This window comes from Meriones unguiculatus, chromosome 6 (assembly GCF_030254825.1).
Source record: "Meriones unguiculatus strain TT.TT164.6M chromosome 6, Bangor_MerUng_6.1, whole genome shotgun sequence".
NCBI lineage: Eukaryota > Metazoa > Chordata > Mammalia > Rodentia > Muridae > Meriones > Meriones unguiculatus.
The window spans coordinates 68558767-68577972 of NC_083354.1; the positions used below are offsets into that span (position 1 = coordinate 68558767).

Below are 19206 nucleotides of genomic sequence, written 5' to 3' on the forward strand. Positions count from 1 at the left end.
TCTGAAGACATTCTCCAATCTGTTGTTCCTGGCATCCCGTTCTCTGGGCTAATACATGCTTACAGCTTCTGTAGTGAGCTCTCTCTACGTATCCAATCTCACAGAGGTGCTGCAGCAAAGATTCAGGCATCTGCAGGCCTAGATCCCACAATGAACAACTACTGGCCCACCTCTCTGGGGGCGGCTTTCCTGCTAGTGTGGAGGCCTCTGCTATGACCTGCTTTTGTGACTAACCAGATTGTCACATCAGAGGAAACAAACTGATAGCTGGCCCTTCAAAATCCAGCCAGAATCTCATAAGCTCTTTCCAGCCTCCTGGATGCAATGTCAAACCATAGCTCATTCAGTTCCTGAACTGATGCCACGAAAATCATGAAGTTAAAATGATCCCACCTCTTTGGACTTGTCCCCCAGGGGAGGAGGTCTGGCCCTGGTACAGATGTGCTTTCTAGTGACTGGTCTTGTCATGCTTGACATGAAATCTAATAATGGCACGCTGTCGTCACCATTATTGAATTCATGTTGCTTCTGCGGATCACTGAGGTAAGGTACAGCCGTGACGGGGGTAGGCCCGAAGCCTAACTGCCTCAATACTGCCTCCCACTTACCAGTTGGGCCTCAGTTTTTTTCATCCGCAGTATGGGAAGAATGACAGCACTTATCCTGATGCTCGTAGTTAGAACAAGCATTCAATGAGTTAAGCTATGTAAAGCAACTAACGTGAAGGTTGGCGCTTAGTAAAGACCTTCCTAAGCTATTATTACACACCTGTTACACTGAGCTATTATTATGCTGTTACCATATAGCATGTAACTAAGCTGTTGGCTGAGGCATGGGGAAAGAGCCACAAACATGAAATTTTTCCTCCAAAACCCACAGTCAAGGGAGAAGCATGCTCACCTGTAGAAGGTAGAAGAGTTGCTGGTAACTCTCCAGGGTTTTTCTTCTCTCCTTACTCAAGCTCTTAATGCCCTGGTTGTCAGTGTTGTTCAGTATTTCCAGTTCCCCACCTTTTTTCTTATTCAGCTTTTTTCTGTGGGAGATTACATCCTGGGAAGAGTTTTATGATTTCATTATTTTTACTTTGGTACTCTATACTACTTCACACACACACACACACACACACACACACACACACACACACTTCTGCAAGGGTGAATGTTCTGTTTCCCTCATCTGGAAACAAAGCAGAGAACATGAACTGGAAGAACTGCACCTTGTGGGTGAGCTCAGGCTCTGTTTGTCACGGGTTTTTTCCAAAGCTGCACTTGTTTGCTTTCAGGATTTCATGTAGGCAGCAGGGAACTTTAATGGAGAAAGGAGAGTCTTTCTAAAACATGACAGAACAACTAGATATTCGTATCCACGAGGGAGAAGTCACACCCTACCTCACAGCTCAGGGAACTCAAAACACAGAAACAAATACAGGCGCAGAAACTGTCAACCCCTAGACAAGCAAACCAGCCAGCAATTATGACTTCGGATTGGACAACAGAGTTCTCCATATAACATAGAATACAAGTTATAAAAGGAACAACAAAATCAGCCATCAACAATATTAAAAAGTTTCATGACCTGCAGGATATAGAAAATGCCTGCAAAAATGGATAAATAGACAAAGAAGCTCTTACTGCTAAAAACTATAAATAACTCAGAACCTAAAAAACATACAAAGGACTTGAATGGGTCTGTCCCCTAAAAGATACACATGGCTAATAAGCATGGGAGATGCTCAGATGCTCAGCATCCTTTTATTTATTTCTTTATATTCAGGGAGCAAAATCAAAACTAAATTATAGGGCTGGAGAGATGGCTCAGTGGTTAAGAGCACTGTCTGCTCTTCCAAAGGACCCAGGTTCAATTCCCAGCACCCACATGGCAGCTCACAACTGTCTATAACCTCAATTCCAAGGGACCTGACACCTTCATACTAATGCACCTAAAATAATAAAAGTAAATAAATTAAAAAAAAACAACTAAGTTCTATCATGTTGTTGCCTTTTCCTGGATTTTCTTCAGTTAAGTTTTCTTCAATAATCAAAGAAGTCCACACTATTTAGGTACTGTGTTTATTTCTCTGTTACAGTGTTCACCATTTCTCTACCCTTAAAGAGTCTTCAGTGATACTTTTTAGGGACTACATTGTATATATGTCAAGCTAAATTCCTGGTTGAGATATTCTGCTTTGTTAGGCGGATCAGATTTGCAATGGCCTTAGGAGACACGCCTCTGGGCAAGTCTGTGAGGGGTTTGTAGGGAGGTTCAGACAAGCAGGCCGACCCACTCACACATTGTGGCACCATCCCACAGTCTGAAGTCTCGAAAGAAATAAAAAAGAAAAGAGGAGAAAGTGGGTCAGCAGCAGCAGCTTTCACCTCTCTGTGCTTCCTGACTGCGGAGGCAATAAGCAGCTGCCAAAGCTCCACAAACCGTATGGTCACACTTTCCCCTGCCATGATGGACTGTGCCCTCAAGCTGTGAGCTAAGATGAACCTGTCCTTAAAACTGCTTTTGTCAAATATTCTTCAAAAGCAACAAGAAGAGTAATTATACATCGATCCTTGGTTATTTAGCATTTTAGGCCGTTTCACATTTTTGCATGTTAGTAGATGCAAACCGCTACTATTCTAATCTTACCATCAAATTACACACAGAGCTGTAAGTGCTAAGATAAAGACCCCATACTTAATAATCATCAGTTTAACTTTTAGTAAATGTTGGTGTACATTTAGTATTTGAAAATATACACAGGAGCTGGAGAGGTGGCTCAGTGGGTAAGAGCACTGGCTGCTCTTCCAGAGGTCCCGAGTTCAATTCCCAGCAACCACATGGTGGCTCACAATGGGGTCTGAAGCCCTCTACTAACATTCAGACATACATGCAGACAGAGCATTCATGTAAATAAACAAATGTAAATAAAAAAATGAAAATATACACAGAAGAATGAACTTTTTGCAGGGAGGGAAAAAGAGTTCTGCCTATGCCCCATGGCAAATTCTTGGGCTAAAGCAATTCTCCTCAGCCTCCCCAGTAGCTGGTATTACAGGTATGTGACCAGTGTTTCTGGCTCAAAAATTTAAGTCTGTTTCACATAGCTATCAGTTATTATTAATGAATACTTTTTAAGAAAACCAAACCAAGCCTTGAACATTCAGAGAGATGTGGGTATCTGCTACATGAATGTATTTCCACAGATACAGACCAGCTAAAGCATCTGCTGATTTGAAACAGGCATTTCTAGTTTATAAGTTTGTGCGGACAGAGTACAACCACAATTTCAGATCATAAAAGGCATTCTGAAAGATCCTTTGGGAGATATTACACTTTCAAAGTTCTCGTGTAAATGAAAAATACAGATAGATGGTTTTTGAAAAAGAGATCAAGTGATTGCTTTCTTTTTTCTTTCTTCCTTTCCTTTCTTTTTTCTGTCCTTTCTTCTTTTTTCCTTCTTTCTTTTCTCTTTCTTTTTTTCAGAAACGTAACAAATTGTTTTATTTTTGAATATTTAAAAACATAATGATTTACTAATGTTACAAGCTGATTTATTTTCTTTCTGTCTTTCTTTTTTTTTCTTTCTTTTCAGCTCTTTGCATGGCATCTGTGTCAAGCCTGGAGTATGAGGGTGGTGGATCCACTTCTCAGGTGTCCTGTGGCTGCTCTCCATAGCCTTGAGATCACTGAGAACTGGCTCTCTAGCTCTGACTCTCCAGGGCCTCACCGAGCTTCCACAGTTCGACTTCCCTCCTTGGCCTATCAGTTTTCTGAAAGTGGATGTGGCAAATGGGAAAAGAACAGGGTCATGGGAAGAGGGCCTACCCTGGACATCTGTCCTGGGTAATAACGGCTCTCTCGCTGCTGCTGCTCTAGCATGACTCACGGATTGTTTGGAGGCTACAGTTGATGCAGCACCATCCTTCAGGGGGCATTTGTTAAGTGGCACTAACTTCCAATGTGAAGCTGAAGCATTTGTGGTTTCTGGTGGGTGGGGACCAGGGAGGACAGAGGCTATGCCTCTTGTAGGATAACTGATGATCTTGCAGGGTAGAAATTTTGAATGGCTTTCTGCTCATTTTATAGGTGTGTTTGTAAGCATTTGAGCCTCGAATCTAAGTGTTCTGCATATGTGCACAATGTAATTTTCCATACACAAGAATGCCAATACATACTTGATATTCTAGGATTGCAAATGCTATATATATTGGGGACAGATTACACTTGTCTTGAACTTTGCAAGGAATTAGAAACTAGGCCCTAACTATCCTTCAATGTATCAGGACCATCTGCAGCCTTCTTAGGCTGGAGGGATTCTGGGAAAAGGCCGGAGTCCCCAGTACATTATTATGCTTCCTGCTGTCATAAGATTAATGTATTTTCACATTAAAACATGTATTTTTTTTTTTGAGACTGTTTCTCTATGTAACAGTTCATACTGTCCTGGAACTCACTCTGTAGACCAGGCTGGCTGCAAACTCAGAGAGAGCTGCCTTCCTCTGCCTCCCAAGGGCTGGGATTAAAGGTGTGAGCCACCACTGCCCAGCTAGAACAAGTATTTTTAAATGGTGAAATATTTATATCAAGGCCTTGGCTTTAATATGAAGGTGTGTATATACATAGGTTTTTAATCATATGTGAGTTTCATTTTAGAAATTATACTCCCCTGAATGAACCCAATCTTGTCAGAATGGTTAAAAAGGGTTACAAATATGTCACAGGCAAGGGGGATGAGAAGTAGTAACTTAGAACAAAAACGATAAACTTCGGACAACTTATGCAAAATTCCCAACATGCTCTGCTGGACCAAGCCTCCTGAGCACATACACATGCATTTTCTCTCCTGGAGCCGGGGGCTCAGTGCCCACTGACCTCCAGTGTGATCCTGTTCTTCACCAGCAGGCCAATCTTGATGTCCATCAGGTTCAGGTCTTTCTCCAGCTGCTGATTGGCCCTGATCTTTGTCACCACTTCTTCTCGGAGCCTCGCTACCTCCAGCTCCTCCTGGAAATCCAAGTCACTTTGATCCAATAGGTACACAAACTTTCGGATTACTCCTAGTGGTGGGTTTTCAGAGCCAACTGTGGGGAGAACAACAGGCATATTTTAACCGAGGATTATCAGCAACAGAAAGGCAGCTGGATCAACTGAAGTATGCAGCCTGTGAAGTGGGCCATTCTCAACGGGCAAGACTAGAGAAGCAAACCCACATAAACAAATGCGCAAACCTGATAATGCCCGGCTTCCTCCCCTTACTGTCACCAGACTCATAGACACTAAGCAGACAGTCCTATCTAGGCCTTATTGATGAGGAAAGAAAGTTAACCAACAGGCCTTGGCTCTAAGACCTGGTGGCTGAGCCAGATAAGAGCTCAAAATTCTGGCTGCAGGAAGCAGGATGTGGTTTCTCTCAGTACAAAGGATCTCTGGGAAGGAGCCAGAAATAGGCGAAAGCCAACAAGGGAAGACAAAGGATCAGGGACTCTAAAGGCCAAGCAGGAAGCAACCCAAGGCTAAGTAAGTGTATATTGTCCGGAGTAAAAAGATCTTAGAAATTGGAATTTGGTCATTGTCCTTTTAAGCACAGACCAAGAGGGAATATTGAGTAGCCAGGGGCAGGCCTCGGTCCAGAGAGACATTTGTGTAGAAATTCCAAGGGCTTTTGCTTTCATCCTCGGACACTGTGGCACTTTTACATGTGTTGTGAGACCAGGTTTGAGTAAACTGTAAGGATCAACCACGGGGATGAACAGTTAGAAGCAATAACTGATGGAATTGTAGCTGCTGTAACCTGGCTGACTGTCCTCATCATAGGCCCTGCCAGTATTCCTTACAGGGACAGCTTGATCTTGTGGTCAGTTTGACCACCGCCTGCTGACTCAGCAGGAGCCCAGCATGGACCACAAAAGTCATCTATGTTGATGTCCTGCCTTTGAGGATCTGTGCTAGGGAGATGACATTGGATTGTATCTGTGATTACCATTGCTGGGAGCTGAGACCGTTTTGTTTTCTTATTTTACTTGTTTATCTTGAGACTGGGCCTTAAACTCACCCTACAGATGAAGCTCGCCTCCATTTCCCATGTAGAGATAACACTCCATGCCCAGCTTGTTTTGCTGCTTTTTATTAGTGTCTTCAAAATTTCTTACATAAACATTTAATCCTTAAAATGAGAGTTGGGGAGGAGGACCAGTAATAAACAGAACACCTGAAACATAGCCATGCCTTCTTGTCTGTCATCTCTGCTTCCCCACAGCTGTTTAACATAAAATAGGGTTTCTGCCAATTCCATTCTTTTTGGAGAAACAAAAGCCACTTTGCTTATCCCTTTACTTCTAATAGGCGGCCCCACTCCTGTCCTGTCGTCTCTGTGCTCACTTGTTCAGAGCCCAGATAGAGATGACCACAGTCTGCTAGAAACTGCACTTGTCCTTGGGACAACCTCTGTAGTACACAGGCCGAAAGCAGCGCCAGTGCTGGGGAGGAAGGAGCTCAGGCTCTGTGTCCCGGAGTGCCCACTTACCTAGTGCTCTGTAGTCATCTCTGGCTTTGCTTGCCCGTAACAGGGACTGTATTTTCACAATTTCATCTTTCTGCAAAAACATTGAAAGGAGTCATGATCTTTCAGAGTCCTATTTGCTCCATTATTTTTAGAATGTAGGACTTATTAATTTTTTTTAATTTTTATTTTTTATATTAATTACAGTTTATTTACTTTGTATAGAATGTAGGACTTTTAAGAGTTCAAACTATTTTAGAACAGACACTGTTAAATATCACTGATAGTTAGATGTAACAATTTAATATCTATTCTCTCATGTTTTTAAAGGAATAAAATAGGTTAGATACTAACAAATATAAGCAAGACTGTAGAAGGGCTGTCTAAACAAAGAGACCTAACAAGGAAAAGGATACCCAGAACCTGAATGGCTCAGTCTATATGGATAGTTTCATTCTTTGAAGATACTGACATTTTTTTCCTGTGGGTTTTGATCAGTTAGCAGCCAGGTGAACTGTTCATCCCATGTTAGAAAATACATGACTAGAATCTGCTCTCTTTGGTGTTCCTAGTCCATGCTTTTCCTCTCGCCATGTCCTCTCTATCTCTGACTCATTGTGACCTCTAAGTTACAAGGTAAGCTCCTGATTGCTGTCACATTGAGTTCTGAGGTCTGTTCATTCCCAGGTGGTCACTGGCATTGTTTGGCCAAATTATTCAATACTAGCATTCAATAAGTATTGATTTAGTTCATTTCTCAGACCAAATGAAAAGCCATATGCACGTGTCTTACATGATCTTCAAAATACTGTAGTCGAGAAAGGTAACTTTTCCTCGCTGTCACCATTCGGAACCAGGACTGAATCTGAAATAAGGTAGAGCAGAGAAGCCATGTGACTACCACACAGTCCTCAAGGTAGCCTTCCTACAGATACTATCTGCTTACCACCACCCTGACATGCTGATGAGTTCAGCACCCAGGAGGCTGAGGTAGCCTGGGCCACATATAAAACCCTGTGTCAAGAACAAACAAGGACAAGCAGCCTCCCAAGCACAGATAGCAAAGCCTCCCCTTCATTTTTCACTTCTTTGGCTGTTTTCTTTCATCAGAACATATTATATGTGACCCTTAACCTCACTGTGTTAATAGAAAAAGGTTGGTCTGGTCTACATAGTTTAGTTTTCATCTCAGTATGAAAAAATCAAGAGACTAAGGAGTTTTCTGAGCTGTAGTGAGTCAATAAATCAAACTAAAGTGAATCAAGGGTTTATTTCATCTTCCTTTAAATGAAACTGATATCTCTTGGGTTTTCTAAAACTGCGTTTATTCATTGTGTGCATGTGCGCATGCATGTACGCCACCTTACAAGTGTGCAGGTTGGAGGGCAACCTGAGGGAGTGTGCTCTCTTCTTCCACCGAGTGAGTCCTGGGGAGCAAACTCAAGTAGACAGGCTTGGCAGCAAGTGCCTTTACCATCTGAGCCGGCTCCACGGCTCCATCCTTAAGGTTGCTATAGAAAAGCTCTCAAGAGGTCTCCACAGGGACTGACTTCCTAACAGTTTTCTGAGGGAATGGGAATAGTCCGCAGTTGACACAGACACTCTGCCTTGAAGGAGTGAAGGTCAGTGGTTCCAGCCCTGCATTCTCTGCCCTCACAATGTCAAATTTCTCTCAATGTACTCATTTCGATTTCTTTCTGGCCCTTACTATCACCTAGTAATACAAGTTCGTTTTGTCAAGTCCCTTTGCTTTTAGCTAGGAGCAGCCATTATAATACCTTTTCTTTCTGTGGGTCAGAGCTACCTACTGGGTCACAAGTGGGCTTTGCATTTGCCCAACAACTAAGCCTTTCTGCTGGTATGTTTGAGTACTCTAAGTTATTAGCAAATGCAGTAGACTAACGTGAAGGCAGACAGGACAGAGCAGAGAGGAATCTCATATTTAAAAAACAATTTGGATTTTCTAGGCAACGAGAAAACAAACATGAAAACACCTTCATATTTGATTCTCATAACCACAAAAAGGATGTGAGACCATCACAGTGGTTCATCAACTCGCTTGAAGATGCTCTAAGCCCAGGACTGACTTTCAAGGCTCACACACCTCTGTTTACCAGCTTTGTCTTCTAGATCCAGGACAAAGTGAGAAGAAATATGTAAGCCAAGCATTCGATAAGGCAGAAAACAGTACTTACCTTCACAACAGAATCAACATTACTGTTAAACACTTGTTGTCTCTTCAGATACTCCTCCCGTTGTTTATACCCCCTCCAGAACGCCTGAGGGAAAGAGCAGGTCAAGAGTGAGTTAGGAATGACAGTTCCTACCACTGCTTCGGAAGCTGCAGGCGCAGAACGATGCACATGCCAAGGTTTGCTTTCTACTCCAAGTCACGTGAAAACGAAACACTCTGTTTAACACACACATGAAACATCTGTGCCAGCACAGAACCAGACAAAGAAGACCTACTGGAATGACACCTTCAAAGCTGAAAGAGAAAGATGTACAATTCTAAGAAATTAAATGTGCTCCGTCTCTGTACAGACACAACTCCTCCTAACTCAGCCACCTTCCCTTAGAAAGTACAAACTGACAATAACGTAACAATTCCCCTGATGGAGGGGCGTTAAGCTGGCACTTTGTTTTTAATTTTTAATTTTGGCAGTAAACAACCTTATACAGAAGCAACAGGAAAAATATGTATTCTATTTCCCCAGTAATGAAAATCAAATCTAAGTAATTTTAAAATCCCTAAAATTTTATAGTTTTTTTATATTATTATTACTTTTACATTTATACAGTTATTAGTGTGTGTACGAGCTGCAGGAGTCAGTTTTCTCGTTCCACCAGCAAGCATCTTTACCCACTGGGCCATCTTGCAGGCCCATTTTCACAATTATGGAAGTCACATAAATTTATTTTAAATGAGTTTAGAATCTTTTATTTGTTTAAGGACAAATACTATAAGTAATACTATGTGGCTCAGGCTAGCCCTGAATTCACAGTTCTCGTTCTCTAGTCTCCCAAGTCCTGGGATTCCGGGTATGCACCACTATTCAAAAAAATTTTTTTTTATTTTAAATGAGAAGTATAAAAAGTAGTTACTTCAGCTGCATGGTGGTGGCATACACTTTTAATCCTAGCACTTGGGAAAGCAGAGACAGAGGCAGGTGGATCTCTATGAGTTTGAGGGCAGCCTGGTCTACAGAGTGAGGTCCAGGACAGCCAAGGCTGCACAGAGAACCCTGTCTCAAAAACAAACAAACAAACAAACACAAAAGTAGTTATTGCACAAGGAGATCAAACAGCTGGTTGCAAGGTTGAATTTTTTTCTGTAAGTTAAAAAACAAAAAAAATCATATAAAGATGTTATACATATTAGCCAAATCTTAAAAGCACATGAATAAATAAAAGAATTAAAATCATAGTACTATATTTTGGGATAGATTAAAAGGTATCTGAAATGGACAATTCATTATTATAAAGATGCCAAGCTAAAAAAAACCAAACCAAACTCAAACAACCCCCCCAAACAAAACAAAACAAAAAACATAAAACAAACAAAAACAATTCAGGCTGAAGAGATGGCTCAGGGAGTGAGAGCACTGGCTGCTCTTCCAGGACTCAGGTTTGATTCTCAGCACCCACATGGCGGCTCACAACTGTTTATGACTTCAGCTGAAGGGGATCTGATGCCATTTTCTGACTTGCACAGGCAAGCACATGGTACATAGTACAGGCAAAAGAGCCATACAAATAAAAACGTTTAAATAAATAAAAAACCCACAAAGCTAAACCAAAATCCAAACCAAAACAACAACCTCCCCCAAACCAAGCCTTTCATACAATTGTTAAAAAATGTTCCTGTCAAATGACTTTTGGTTGAGATGAACACAGAAGTTTTATTCCTCAAACTTTTCCAGTGAAGATGAGTTTCTATGTAGGAAACACATGACCTGAGGATTCCATTAGTACCCACAGGCCGGGATAAAGTAGGACCACAGGAGCTGGGATTCTGGACATCTCAGAGGCTGCCAGCAATGATGGTAGTAAAGATGTAAGCGAACACAGCTTAATGAAGTGCCCATTTGGAAATGCAGCCATTTGGATCTGTGGCAGAGCGGCACTTCGCAGATAAGGGGAGAAATTGCTGTCTGGTGTCGTCAACAGCTTTCACAGAAACGTCTCATTAGTGTGCTGGGGACAGGCAGGAGCATTCTGATGTTCCAATGCTGGGATTCCACAGCGGTGTGGCCAGCAGCAGCCTGAGAAAGCTCTCAGCAGCACAGACACTTGGTGGGCACTGCGGGGGCGATTATGTGAATAGGAATTATATTTCCTCGATCCATACTCAGAGAATAAACACATCTGCCATCAGCCCGAGGTTCCTTTCTGCTTTTCTAGCATCAGCTGAAGCTCAGAAATACCATTCATGTCTACTAACTCAGATTCACAAACACGGGGAGTGGTGTGTCCAACTGGGGACCACCTTCCTTGTCCACTTGGCACTATTTGCTTACTGCATTCATGCTTCAACACTCACTATTTGTGAGATTTGGGTGTCATGCTCCATTTCATAACCAGCCTCCTCCCAGAATCTTTCTATTAGAAGTATTCATTGCTACTTTCTAAGCAAGCGTGGCTGAGCTAATGAATATTTTGATCTTTACAGGAGCAGAAGTACTATATGCCTTACATTTAATCGGTCAAAATTCCACATTTTTCTTCCTTAGCTTTGACGTTGCTTTCATTCCAGCAGGCCTGCCTTATCTAATTCAGTGTTAGAGTCCACACTCATAGCCACAAACTGCAAGTTCTTCAAATGAGCAAGTATGGTATAACAATGGAGTAAAAACACGCTTATGAAATAAAAGGAGACAAAAGCTTAAGTCGTAAAGCCAGTCAGAAACAGCTTTTTATAGTAAAATCATTCTCTAAGCTGCCACAGGAACTTACAGGAAAAATTATAGTAGTCACCTTATTCTTCTGTTTTCCGAACTATCAATATATTTATTGCGTAGTGTTGCAAAACTGGAGATTACTCCTCTTCTGTATATATCTTCAGCATTAGGGCTTGCTAACGAGCTGTCTTGCTTGGTAATGGGTACCCAGAACTCTAACCATGATACTAAAGTCACTGTGATACAGGGGAGCTAGGAGGTACTTTTTGCTTGGTTTTCTTTTTTTGAGACAGGGTTTCCCTGTGTAGCTTTGGCTGTACTGAACTCACTCTGCAGACCAGACTGCCCTCAAATTCACAGAGATCGGCCTGCCTCTGCCTCCCCAAGTGCTGGGATCACAGGCGTGTGCCACCATGCCTAGCTGCTAGGAGTTTAGGAACAATTTTCTTTCCCTCTTTTTTTTTTTTATAATTTATTTAATTTTATGTGCATTAGTGTGAAGCTGTCAGATCTCTTAGAACTGGGAGGTATAGACAGTTGTGAGCTGCCATGTGGGTGCTGGGAATTGAACCCAGGTCCTTTGGAAGAGCAGACAGTGCTCTTAACCACTAAGCCATCGCTCCAGCCCTCTTTCCCTCTTTCTAAAGTCTAGCAACTCACAAGGCTACATCTTAGATCAACACAACCCGGCTTTGCAGCCCTCATACTTTGATGTTGCTTTGCACAAGCCATTTCTGCTCATTGCTCGGATGCTGCAGTCTTCCTTGCCTAAAGGTCAGTAGGTCGGTAACTCCTAGGACCAGGATTTAAATTGACAGGGTTTTTGTTGTTGTGGTGATTTTGGTTTTGGTTTTTTTGAGACAGGGCTTCTCTGTGTAGCCTTGGCTATCTTGGACTTGCTTTGTAGACCAGGCTGGCCTTGAACTCAGAGAGCACCTGCTTTAGCCTCTCAAGGGCTGGGATTACAGACATGCACCACCAGGCCCATATCCCACGTGTATGGGTATCTATAGAGGCCTAAACATAGGGCTAGGTCTCCAGGAGCTGTGGTTACAGGCAGATGTGAACCGTATGCCATGATGCAGGGATCCAAACTCAAGGGTCCTCGGAAGGGCAGCAAGGGCTCTTAGCTGATGAGCCATCTTTTCAGCCCATGGCTGGGCTTCGCTGTGAGCTACTACTACAGCCTTGCCTGAGGGAGGTAACCCAGCTTTCATTAGCTCAAGGGAAACGTCCTTCCGATGTAGTTATATGTTTGTTTGATAATTTCTCTTATCTTTTCCCACAGAAACGCCAGTGATCTTACTTCTGGATCCCACCATCTGTCCTCTCAGTCATTTTTTCACCTTGTCACTTAAGAGCAACACACTGGTGGGGGGTGTCTCCAGTGGGAATTATCCCATTGAAGCCTTCCAATGCTGCGGGGCATTAGAGTTTTTACATGAGGAAATGTATCTTAAGCTTGTTACTCTTTTTGCTTCCTGCCCTTCAGGCCTGTTTCAGTTCTCCTCAATGTCTATTTTTCATTTTGTACTCATTTACACTTGATAGTGTCATGATCTCTTTTAATTGCCATGGTTATTACTGATCCATTCATTCACTCCCACTACCACACACACACACACACACACACACACACACACACTGGTTCATTATTAAATTCCTTGAGAATTTTAGTATAAAATTTTCTTCTGGAAGAATATTGTTCAATGTTTACTTCATTTACATTTTATAAATTATAATTTTTATATATTTGATATAAATAAAACTTCCTTTACTTATGATGACCTTTCCTGGTTTACTCATTTTCAAACTTTCACTCTTTATTTTTTTGGTGTTGGGGATTGGACCCCAAGCCCCAGGGATGCCAGTGAAACTCTTTACTGAGCCATCACCAGCCCTACACTTAAGCCTTTTTACTAGGCACTTCTAATTGTTCTGAAACTGGATGGCTTGTTGGGGTGCAGCGCAGGCCCTAACATATGCTTTCATCACTGGAAACAGAAATACAGGTAGATTCTCTGGCTCTCCTCCATGTTGGATGGGACACCTTCTGATGAACTCCAGGTATAGCCTGGATCTGGCTGGCCTGGGCCAAGAAGATTTGCTTCTGTATTTCCCTTTGAAGTTGTTAAAAGTATATGTCTGGCCCAGTCAACTGTTTAGGAAGCTTGAGCTGTTTTATGTAGGTGAAACCTTCTGGTATTTCTTTAAATGTGGCATCTAATTACTTTGGTGAGAAATTAGACTAACGTGATGCTTTTTTGCCTCCTGGTCTTTTGGTTTTATGGGTCAGAAGGTTACAGGGCAATGCACTCACTTCAGGGCCACATCAGTATAAATTACATTATTGTTAGACCTCATGCCATCATTGTTGGAAAATTGTCAGATGGAAGGAAAGAAGGGATGGTGGATGAGTTCTGAGTTTGGTGGCATGTTCTTCAGTTCTAAACCACTGCTGAGGGGAGGAGCAAGGCCCCACACAAGCATTTCTGTCCTTTCCCAGCACGCTTGTATCTTCAGCACTGGGTTGTAATATTAAGATCAATATCTAAAAGGTGGGCTCCTCAGTAGGATTCCTAATTGCAACATCATTCTGAGACTGTAGAGTACAGGACTAGTCCAAATTGTATCATACTGGCTGATACTTTGAATTTTGTACAAAATTAGAATCTTAGCTTTTATGGGTAGAGATGATTCTATTTTTAGGCTATGTTTTCAACACATAAGCTAGAACAACTTTGAATTAGAAACTCATTGGCTCAGAGATAAAAAGGTAAGTGTCAGGTCTATAACAGATTTCTTAAAAAAAAAAAGTCATTTTGGTCCTGCTGACATCTTGAGCAAATAAAATGCTCCAACACTTATACAGACACAAGGAGACTGAGTTAGTGTCACTCATCCTCAGTCCCAAGTTCCATGAAAGCAAGGTACAGGAGAAGCTCCTCAAAAGCTTCGAAAGAGAAGCTCTTCCATTGAAATTGTCTCTGGTCTAAGACATCTCACAGATGGCAGCGTTAGAAGTGCGTCAAACTCTGCCCATCAGCGGCACGCTCGTCGTATAAGCCTCCTGGGCAAAGGACGCACAGGTAGACCTCGGGGGCTAGCATCAGGGTTAGTGATGCAAGAACACACGAGAACCATCTAAATGTGCCAAGTTCTTCTCCCTAAGAGAAAGCTCAAGCCACCCGTCTTTCTTGTACCACAATCTTAAAGAGGGGTCACTGAGGATTTCCCCTGCAGGCCTAAACAAAGAGTGACGATTATACAAAGTAGACCCCTGGAGAGATTAAATGTGCTCCAGCTCATCTGTTTTTCTGTTGCCTCAGGCTAGAAGAAGTTAAGACATTAATGACCATCCACTAACCCCTCAAACTCCAAGGTCAGGAGATGGTGCTATTTGAAGAAGCACAATTTCAACCCCAAGCCAAAGCATCCATTCAGCTCCAAGCATGCTGATGTCAGGTAGATCTGAGCAAGCCCTGATGTCTTCTGAGAGCCACAACTTAAAACACTTCATCACCAAGACAGTCCCATCTTAAAGGAGTCCTTAACCAGGGAAGGCAAGAGTATGCATTCAGCATCTTCTATTAGAATGTTGGCTGTTGTGGTATTTTCAAAGAAAGCGTTTTCAGAAGACAGGAAATTTGCCATAACTGTGGTAGGGTTTCACATACCTGTAGCTTGACCACACTGTCTACTTGGTCATATAAGAATGATTTCCTAGCTTCAAACTCTTCCCTAAGGATGGGTCCTGCGCTTGTGGCTTGAAAGCGGAGAAGCATGTCTTCCGAGGCAGACCACATGCTTTCTCGGATGTAATCTGCTGTGACTTTCGCAATGATGTCCTGGCAAGAGATATGTCTATGGTTACTCTCCACATGTAGGTGAAAGGAACACAGAGAACAGCTTCTGGAAATGGAGGCTTTTAGGAAATAAAATGGATAGTTCTTTTGGGCTTGGTTTAAAGATAGATTTAACAAGAGCCAAGGGATGACCTGGCTTAGCTTTTTTTTCCCCCGAGTGACATGACTTTTGAATCCTCTGAGTTAGGTGGCAAAGTGGCACAAGTTGGTACGTAATGATCTCACATGATGCTGGCCAGAATCCCACAGACTATAAAGGGTCAAGGAAGACTACTATTGAAACGGGCCTTGCCTCCCCTTCCCTCGGACTGCTGGGGAAATGACAGTGCCCACAAAGTCCTAGGTTCTTCCCAACCCCAGCCCCAAATTATGTTCCAAGGAAAACCAAATAGCAGATGGGAAAGACAAATGTTGTCAAGGACAGACAGGAAGTCCAGGGGAATGGGAAGGAAAAAGAAGGAGGATTATAAGAAGTTTTGTGTGCCCTCCTGATGGGTGTCCTTTCACAGTGTGTAGATGCAAAGAGTGGACTCATCCCTACAGCTGAGACTTGCAAGCAGTGGCTGGTTCAGTTAAGCACTAAAAAGAAAAGGCACAACAAGGTGCATAGAAAGCTCAACAAAAAGACATATGTAAATGTATTCATCGAATAAAGACAGTAACTCTTGGGTATTATTTTTAAAAGGCTGAGACCCTCCACCATTTATTAACTGTATAGATTGCTAGTCAAATAGTTGTATCTGGGCATCATTGGATGCCAGATGAGTTTATTATTATTATTATTATTACTATTGTTGTTGTTATTATTTAATAAAACTCAAATTTTAACTCATCAATATTGCTTCTTCACAGCTTGGCACATCTTTTCAATCTTGGCATGGGATTAAAAAAATCAGCACTCACCACTCAGTGCTCTCATAGTCTTTGCCTAAAACTTGTAAACACTTGTACCTAAAATTAGTAAATAAACTATGTCTTTCAGGTGTTTTCTTCTTTTCACTTGCAATTTTGTCATTAAACATTTTCAGGTTCAGGCCATGTTTCCCCTTCTCCACTTGTGGCACCTATTTCTAAACTGTAGCATCTCCATGTCTACTCACATTTTTAAAATTTATTTTTATTTTATGTGCATTAGTATGAAGGTGTCAGATCCCCTGGAACTGGAGTTACAGACAGTTGTGAGCTGCTATGTGGGTGCTTGGAATTGAATCTGGGTCCTATGGAAGAGCAGACAGTGCCATCTCTTCAGCTCCCAGGCCTACTCACATATCTCTCTCTCTCTCTCTCTCTCTCTGTCTCTCTCTCTCTGTCTATGTTTGAGAAAGCGTCTTATTAGATAGTCTTGGCTGGCCTGGAATATGTAGAGCAGGATGGTGTTGTGGCATGGTCTGGTGCATTGAATTTAATTAATTGCTTGTCCCCCAAGATCTTTAATAGTCTATGAGCAAATACTTACATATACCAAGTGATGCTGTGTAGCCTTGCCTCCAAATTATCCCTGATGGGCCAATGAAATGCCTATACCTGGGTTGGGCAGGAGAGAGGTAGGCAGAGCTAAGGTTCACAGGCTTAGAAGACAGGAAGATCACGGGAGGGAAAAGAAGTGAGATAGGGAGGTGCAGGAGAGGAGGAAGAAAGTCGCCGTGGGCTAAGCATGAACTAGAGCATGTGGCCGGGAGGCGCTTGCACTGAGGATCGCTGAGTGGGGAGAAGCAGCCCAGAAGAAAAACATGGACAAGTGTTTATGTGAATTATGGACAGGAAGTAACCCAGATAGAAAGAAGCAAAGCAAGGGGCATGGGAATGTGGGGCTGGGAGATAATCAGCTTGGCGGGGGTTAGTTACTGCCCAGTTGTATTTTCTTCTCCAAGAAAGAATGATTACTAGCTGTATTTTCTAAATATAAAAACTGGGTTCATCAGCAAGCCTCATGTGTTTTGTCAACTTTTCATCTCAAGCTGAAAGCAATCTTGCTGAGCATTCTTTCCCCTGAGAAACAGCATTTATTGTCTGTGTCAGAATAAACCTGTTTCTTAAGCTGCACCTTGTACTACTAATTCTAAAGCAATGGGCACATGCTATTACCCTTAGATATACTAGTGGCAACATCATAAACAGTGTCACTAGCGGAAGACTGAAAAAGTCAGAATAGAAACCAGAAGCATGGGGAGAAAGCCTATTTGTTACTGACACATTCTGTGCAAGCTGAAGACTTAATCCAAGTTCCTTCATGCGTTCATCCATTCTATGCCTTGTTTTCCTCACTAAGGGAAAACAAGTGATAGTATATGCTCTGCCTCCCTGAGAAAATACATAGTGATCAAAGTGATCTGAAGTGCCTTGAAAAGCACTATGCTTTGTTCGTGCTTTCAGAAGACCTAATTGTAGTGCTCATCATTCTTGCTCATGGGCACATATGAAAGGTTATTTCTGGCTGTAACTTGCTTCTGACATCTGATCATCATCAGAGGGTTGATTCCAATTACACATTCCTCCGACTTTACTCACTCTTAACCCTCATACCCCCACCACTTCCCATAATCCACAGAATCTCATGAAAAAGGCCATTCTAGCAATAGCTACCTGACCATCTCCCTATGACTTAGTTTTTGGTTTTTTGTTGGTTGGTTTTGCTTATTTTTTTAAAGGTAAGTTCTAGGGAGTATCTATTTATTTTTATGTTCTTTAAAAAAAAAAAAAACAGATGTGGGCTTGAGAGATGGCTCAGAAGTTAAGAGCACTGCTTGCTCTACCAGAGGTCCTGAGTTCAATTCCTGGCAACCACATGGTGGCTCACAACCATCTATAATGAGATCTGGTGTCCTCTTCTGGCCTGCAGATATACTGTATACATAATAAAATTTGTATATATTACGTATATACATAACGCATACACAGTGTATATTATGTATACACTGTATACATAATAAAAAAAAATCTTAAAAAAAACAGATCTAATATAACATGATGACACATGGGCCAGTTTTTTGCTAAGCTGTTTCTTTCATTCCTTTATATAGCTAATCAAGAAGGAAGACCCGGGGTAAGATGATCAATCCTCACTCAGAAAGGCAAACGGGATGGACATCGGAAGAGGGGGAAAAAGGGAACAGGACAGGAGCCTACCACAGAGGGCCTCTGAAAGACTCTGCCCTTTAGGGTATCAAAGCAGATGCTGAGACTCATAGTCAAACTTTGGGCAGAGTGCAGGGAATCTTATAAAAGAAGGGGGATAAAGAAAGACCTGGAGGGAACAGGAGCTCCACAAGGTGAGCAACAGAACAAAAAAATCTGGGCGCAGGGGTCTTTTCTGAGACTGATACTCCAACCAAGGACCATGCATGGAGCTAATCTAGAACTCCTGCACAGATGTAGCCCATGGCAGCTCAGTGTCCAAGTGGGTTTCCTAGTAATGGGAACAAGGACTGTCTCTGACATGAACTCTGTGGCTGGCTCTTTGATCAACTCCTTCTAATGGGGGAGCAGCTTTACCAGGCCAGAGAGGAAGGCAATGCAGCCAGTCCTGATGAGACCTGATAGGCCAGGGTCAGAGGGAAAGGGAGGAGGACCTCCCCTATCAGTGGACTTAGAGAGGGGCATGGGAAGAGATTAGGAAGGGAGGGTGGGTTTGGGAGGGAAAGAAGGAGAGGGCTACAGCTGGGATACAAAGTGAATAAACTGTAATTTATAAAAACATAAATAAATTAAAAAATGAAAAACAAAAAAAAAAAAGGAAAAAGAAAAAGAAAAAAAGAAAGTAAGACTTAGAGTCTGAAAAAAATGTTTTGGGCCAATGTTTTCTATAGCTTTACTCTTAAAGTTGTTTTTCTTTTTTCTTTGCAAATATTTAGAACCGAGTTCTTGTACACATAAAACAACAGAACTGTTGTGTACTTGGGAATGAATGCAGACTAAGATGAACCAGGCAGACATGAGAAGTCACTGATCA

At 42.1% G+C, this 19206-nt stretch overlaps 1 protein-coding gene across 1 annotated transcript in view; it reads right to left on the reverse strand.

Moving 5' to 3' along the window:
• Window positions 1–19206, reverse strand: part of Iqgap2 (IQ motif containing GTPase activating protein 2) — a 257708-nt gene that overhangs the window by 37690 nt on the left and 200812 nt on the right. Inside the window, exons 17-22 of the mRNA XM_060385592.1 lie at window positions 15069–15239; window positions 8686–8769; window positions 7284–7355; window positions 6515–6584; window positions 4864–5072; window positions 901–1050 (exon numbers count right to left, since the gene is read on the reverse strand). Coding sequence (XP_060241575.1) covers window positions 901–1050; window positions 4864–5072; window positions 6515–6584; window positions 7284–7355; window positions 8686–8769; window positions 15069–15239 — 756 coding nt within the window. The remainder of the gene's footprint in view (window positions 1–900; window positions 1051–4863; window positions 5073–6514; window positions 6585–7283; window positions 7356–8685; window positions 8770–15068; window positions 15240–19206) is intronic.